Below are 6,071 nucleotides of genomic sequence, written 5' to 3'. Positions count from 1 at the left end.
GAGCTTTTCAGACATTACAACCGTACCAGGGGGTTGATGGAAGTCAAGGGCGAAACGGCAAAAATTGCACTACAATTGGATAAAATCCACTTCCTAGCAGCATTTAGTGATTAAAAACAAACACTGAAGCTTTTCAGATATCAGAACTGGGCCCACAATTGAAATATTACTTAGGAATATAGCCATATTTTACTCACCAAAAATCCTTTTTAACTGTACACAATATCCATCCTCCTTTCTTTCTTCCTTCTTTTCTATCGCCATCGAAGCTAATGATGAAGGTCGAGCCTGTCATTTCATATTTCTGGCATAGTCCGTCCTGAAAATGGCTATAAATCAACACACCAATATATTTGCTCGTGCAGATTGCTCCAAATACAGCTTGGTAGCGCTTATAGTCAGCGCACTGAAAGTGGCGAACACACCCTTTTCACGGCTGTAACAGGCTTGCTAGCTTTGGAGTTGACCGCAATTTCTGAATGATGTCCATTTTTTTCGGGAAAAGTCGGTCTGGAAAATAGCTTTGTGAGCAATTTGGAATTATTTAAAAAGTATTTATGAACAAAATATAAAATATGATTCAAATATTTCCTAGGCCAGCAGAGAAGGCTTTGAAGGCCCTGACGTACCAGTCACTGGATTGTATCATAAGCAAAATTTCAACAACAAAAAATGTAAATTTTTTGTGACAATTTTATGTACAAATGTTTTTTCTTCATTCATTTATCTTCCCTACCACTTATCCACGAAGGGATCACGGGGGTGAAGGAGCCTGTCCCAGGCAAGCATGGACCCCAAGCACACCCCAGATTGGTTGCTTGCCAATTGCAGTGCACATTATAAACACTTAGGATCACAATCACACTTCCACAGACTACTTGCACCCAAGTCAGAATCACTGCAACAAAATACAGATAACATATCCAAAATTTTAAATAAACACATTGGTTGAAAAACACAGAAAAAAACTGTAAACTTAAGCCTGCAATACCTCTGCAGTCACGAATAATGGACTTGAACTGTCCAACACAAGCATCTATTTCAACGTGTTTGTTGTTTTTGTACATGTCACACTATAGCTACTGAAACCAAATACACTGTCCTGCACTGTCTTATTGTGTTTGTTTTTTCATTCTGAATACTTCAAATTTATATTCATCCGTTATCATTTTGTCTTTCAACATTTGAGTAAAAGTGTCATCGTGGCAAAATCACAATGTCCTTAATATGCACAAGACAGGATGTTGACTCTTGAGGATATTGAGCATCGTCGAATCGACGTTGTTACTCGACCCGCCCATCAGATCCTCCCACCCAGCGAGCAGCACCTCCCCTTCCCCTACTTTGTGCGGGCTCGCTCCTTCACATTGTGTGGGCGCGCACGCCAGGAGCACGTTGGTGGCTTTTTTCGACTCGTCTCTCCTCAACTTTACGCCCATAGAGCCGCGCTTTCTGTCTCCTTCGACAACAAAACCCCCGCAACCCCGACCGGCTACTTATTTGTGCACCTCGCGACTAAACATGTCAGCATCGGCGGCAAAAGTGAGTAAAAAGGAGCTCAACTCAAACCACGCCGGAGGAGACGAGACCTCCGGTAAGCGCCATGGCGGCCTCCTTGTTTCACCGCCATTTTCCCCCTCACTCTCATCTTTCCTGCATCGCGCTTTCGGTGCCTGTTCTCGTGGTTTTCGACACGTGGATCATTTTTTTTAAATTTACAACCCCTCGCTCTCTTTTTTTAATTCAAACTTTCGTTGTCCGCTGCCTGGCACTGTAGCTCGATTTGTTAGCTTAGGCTGCTGTTGTCGTGCACGGGGTTAACATGTAGCACCCCCCCCCCCATGCCCGCGCGCCGCTTTTTCCTCCATTAGCATCGTTAGCTGGCCATTTAGCTTCACGAGTTCTACTTGCGCGCGGTTTCTTTCATGTCCATTTTGATTCATACCCCATTGTGACGTTTGGTGTGCCCCAAGATGAAAGACCGGGCTTTGATTTTTTTTTTGTGGCGAGTCTGTGCGCTCGCATGTTGTTGTTGATGTAGTGGCTATCTAACGCGTGTCGGACGACATGTTTTGTTGCGTTTCAAAGGAAGTTTTACTGTGACGTTTCAACCCCCTTAACAACGAGCAGTAGAATCATATCACGTTTTTTTGTCGGACTATTAGTTGATTTGCGAAATTGCGTCGCGCAACAGCAGTCGCGTCGTGTAACATTTAAACCACGCGGCCTCGGAGGGGGCCAACAACGAGCTGCACATGCCGCGATAAAGCAACAAATCCCGCGAATCGTCCGAATGCAAATCCAATCATATGACTGGCTTGCATCACACGCGTCGACATTTAAGTTTTACTCCTTGAATAGCACTTTCGAACGGAAGAAGAATGAATAAATTATATATATATTTTGTTTTTAGTAGGAACCAGATTTTTTTTTAGATAGGAGTGCAATTCAGAACTCGTAAGGGGACAAAAAGTCCCTTCAGCCAACCAATTGCAAAACCCAATTTTTCTAACGTTCATTTTTTTCTCTCCCAACAGAGAAAGAGCAGCAAGAAGCTATTGAACACATAGATGAAGTTCAAAATGAAATAGACAGGTAATGTTATTAGCTGTTGTTCTTGTATTGCAAACATAATGAACATATATAAGAATATTGTCAAATGTTTAACATGTGATGCTCACTGCTTAATCATTATTTAATGCCATGCTCTTACCAAAAACCTAGACCAGGGGTGGGGAAACTTCCGCAAAAGGCTGCAGTAGGTGCGGGTATCCATTCCAGGCCACGAAGACATCTTTTCAACCATTTGGTGTTGTACAAGTGCAATCAGTCGATTGCAGTCCAGTGCTTCTTGTTTCAGTAGAATCCCCATTGGTTAAACTCTGAATTGGATCTGTTGTAACAAAAACCTGCACCGACCGCATCCCTTGATGGCCGGTTTGCCCACCCCTGACTCAAACAATACCCCAAAGTGTGTTGACAATAATCTATTCATTTCTGTAAAAATAGTAGTAATGACTCCCGAGTAGTAGTATAATGGCTGGGTTTCATTGTCAGAAATTGACGAGATGTCACATGATGTGATAAATGCATCACCCCTCGTTTGTAGAAAATTTTATAAGCCCAGGTGTAATTGTTGAACCATACAATAAAAACACAATGCAACAAATCTTTGACGCTGTTCGCCATTGATTTGTCATGGTGTTTATTACTCTGCTGCCTGTGCAGAGTTGCTAGCTTTTCCGGAGTTTGTCCCAGACGAGTTACGCAAACTCCAGGACTCCTGACAACCACCATAAACTCTGGAAAGTACTGACTGTGGAAATCCCAAAAATTATAAATTATTTTTTTGGGGCAAGGCAGTCATTTCGGAAAAGTACCAACTTTTTCCTTTTTGAATGCCTCTAAATTGACACCATCGCTACAGCTTCGACCCTCTTGATTCAACTGCACTTTAAACCGAATGAATTCGATAATGGGTATATTCTGAATCATCCAAGTTACGAGTTCTGACGAATGATTTGGCCTGTGTGACTTTAGTGTGGCAAACGATTTAGAATCGATTGCTCTGGTAGCAGTCTATCACTTGAACATTTGTTTTTTTTATAAGGCAAGTAAGTATTAAGGCTGATTAGACAGACCACCAGTCTGTTTTGAAACAAATCCTATGAATTCTGGAATTGTTCTACAGTAAGTAGAAGCACAGTTCTGGTAAGTCTTGTCAATATGCCTGCTCGAGACAAGTGCAAATTGGATAGAGATTTGGACAAAACTTCTCAGAAACCCAGACACTCGCAGAAGTTTATTGGTTTGCATTTGATGAAATATCCCACGTTGACGCCTTCTCCAAAAGGAATGACATTTGCATATTGGACAAGATGCAAGTGTGGGTAAGGCACTAGCTGAAAAGCTTAGGTTAAAATTGTGGAATTTTGAATTTGTCAACAAATGATACTTTTTTTCACTTTTATACTCATTTCCATAATGCTGTACTTTCTCAATCGTTTGCAAAAAACACAATTTCAATTAATGCAAACTGATAACAGTTTGATTTAAATTTACCTGTTATTTCTCTGTGAATTAATGTTTGATCAGGTTGAACGAGCAAGCCAGCGAAGAGATCTTGAAAGTAGAACAGAAATACAACAAACTTCGCCAGCCGTTCTTTCAGAAAAGATCGGAATTGATCGCCAAAATCCCCAACTTTTGGGTCACCACATTTGTCAACCATCCACAAGGTCAGGATCCGGAGTCATGTGATCAGGCAACCCAAATGTCGTTTCGCGTGTAACATTGCATTTATGTCTCCTAAAGTTTCTGCCCTACTGGGGGAGGAGGATGAGGAAGCACTTCATTACCTGAGCCGAGTGGAGGTGACAGAATTTGAAGACATAAAGTCAGGTTACAGAATAGATTTTGTAAGTATGCTTGGAATTGTATACATTCACACAAAAGGCTGCTCCTATAATGCTGCACTCTTTTCTTGCAGTATTTTGATGAGAATCTGTACTTTGAAAACAAAGTCCTTTCCAAAGAATTCCACCTGAACGAGAGTGGTGATCCCTCTTCAAAGTCGACAGAAATCAAATGGAAATCAGGAAAGGTAAGTCAACGGGTGCCTAGGCATTATGCAATCAACCACTGTCGCTTGTACAGTTGAATGAAGTGGATTATTTGTAGTTTATCTACAAGAAATGCTGCCCTGTGATTAAATCTCAGATGTCTGGTTTTTCTTTACAAAAAAAAATTGCACCCAAGGACTTGACCAAGCGCTCCAGCCAGACACAGAACAAAGCGGGCCGCAAAAGGCAACATGAGGAGCCTGAGAGTTTCTTCACCTGGTTCACTGACCATGCTGATGTTGGTGCTGACGAGTTGGGCGAAGTCATCAAGGATGACATCTGGCCAAATCCACTCCAGTATTACCTGGTGATGTGCATTTAAAAATATCCTTTCACGCTGTTATCGAAAAGGAGATCGATTTTAATGGTTATGTTGATAGGTCCCTGACATGGACGACGAGGAAGGTGAAGGTGAGGAAGACGAAGAGGACGAGGAAGGTCTGGAGGACATCGATGAGGAGGGAGATGAGGACGGGGAAGAGGACGAGGATGATGATGGAGAAGATGGAGAGGTAGAGTAGAGTGTTTTAGAAGTCAGTGGGTGGTTGTTGACTAATTTGGATTTTCACACCAAGGACGACGAGGCAGAAGACGACTGAGAAGCCCAGTTGTGCCCTCCTTATTATTCACCTTTCTATTCCCCATTTGCTTTATCAACTCATCAGGAGCAAAGGTTTATTTTTGCTGTTCAGTTTTTTTGTCGTTTTTTTTTAAATCCATGCGTGTGCAACTTTTTTGACATTTTTGAAGCCTTCTCTTTCATCTGCGGGTTCTTTTTCTCTATAAGTAAAAGCCAATGGCACTTTTTTTCTCCCTCCACATTTAAGTACACATGTCTTGCACAACACCTGGGATCCATCTCTTGTTGAAGAAGCTTAAAAATAAACTATAGAATCTTGTAGAATTTGAAGACACTTCCTACAGATGTGCTCGGGTTCCAAGCGTGGTGAGAAGTCAGATGTAGTCTCCTTAGCACTAGCAGACATCTACTTTTTTGGTGAAATATTAATTACACCCCCGACCAAGCCCCCAGCTCATTCCTGTTATCTTAAGAGGGAGGGGATCAAGTGGACTGCGGGTGTAAGAGTGGTAATTTTGAAACCATTTCTATGGGACATTTTTTTCTTCATTGTATTGTTTTACAGATATCCATGGAATTTGAAATGGCATTTTTAATAAAGAACAAAATGGGTAAAAATGTGTACACTTCTCCCCTACCTCCAAAATGCTCACTTCCCAGGCATATAAAACATCTTATGTATAGGAAGGGAAAAAAACTGCATGTAATGTAAACCTGTTTCAATCATAAATTTGTCATGGCTCTATACACGTGTGGGAGTATTCTGGTATGAGAAGTCTATTGATGAAGGATTTGGGGTTATGAAAAGACTGGAAATAGTCTCTCAGCGGACTATTAACACTTACTCAGAAAGTTATGTTCTGAAGATG

General features: G+C 41.5%; 1 protein-coding gene across 1 annotated transcript; it reads left to right on the top strand.

Annotated features, from left to right (window-relative positions):
* Positions 1-1,341: 1,341 nt before the first annotated feature.
* Positions 1,342-5,820, top strand: LOC144195586 (protein SET-like). The gene is made up of 8 exons (XM_077715318.1): positions 1,342-1,594; positions 2,538-2,595; positions 4,096-4,238; positions 4,315-4,418; positions 4,490-4,603; positions 4,759-4,929; positions 5,003-5,134; positions 5,198-5,820. Exons 1-8 carry the CDS (start codon positions 1,522-1,524, stop codon positions 5,219-5,221), a joined length of 819 nt encoding a protein of 272 aa, XP_077571444.1. The 5' UTR covers positions 1,342-1,521; the 3' UTR covers positions 5,222-5,820.
* The last annotated feature ends 251 nt before the right edge of the window (positions 5,821-6,071 follow it).

The sequence above is a fragment of the Stigmatopora nigra genome, chromosome 4, assembly GCF_051989575.1.
Source record: "Stigmatopora nigra isolate UIUO_SnigA chromosome 4, RoL_Snig_1.1, whole genome shotgun sequence".
In the NCBI taxonomy this organism is placed as follows: domain Eukaryota; kingdom Metazoa; phylum Chordata; class Actinopteri; order Syngnathiformes; family Syngnathidae; genus Stigmatopora; species Stigmatopora nigra.
This window is presented reverse-complemented; position numbering and strand designations above follow the sequence as displayed.

What these genes read in the sequence shown, in the direction of transcription:
- LOC144195586 (XM_077715318.1), top strand. Translation starts at nt 1,522, where the DNA reads ATGTCAGCATCGGCGGCAAAAGTGAGTAAAAAGGAGCTCAACTCAAAC. An exon ending in GTTCAAAATGAAATAGACAG is followed by an intron (nt 2,596 to 4,095) that starts GTAATGTTATTA and finishes ATGTTTGATCAG; the next exon opens with GTTGAACGAGCAAGCCAGCG. An exon ending in ATTTGTCAACCATCCACAAG is followed by an intron (nt 4,239 to 4,314) that starts GTCAGGATCCGG and finishes TGTCTCCTAAAG; the next exon opens with TTTCTGCCCTACTGGGGGAG.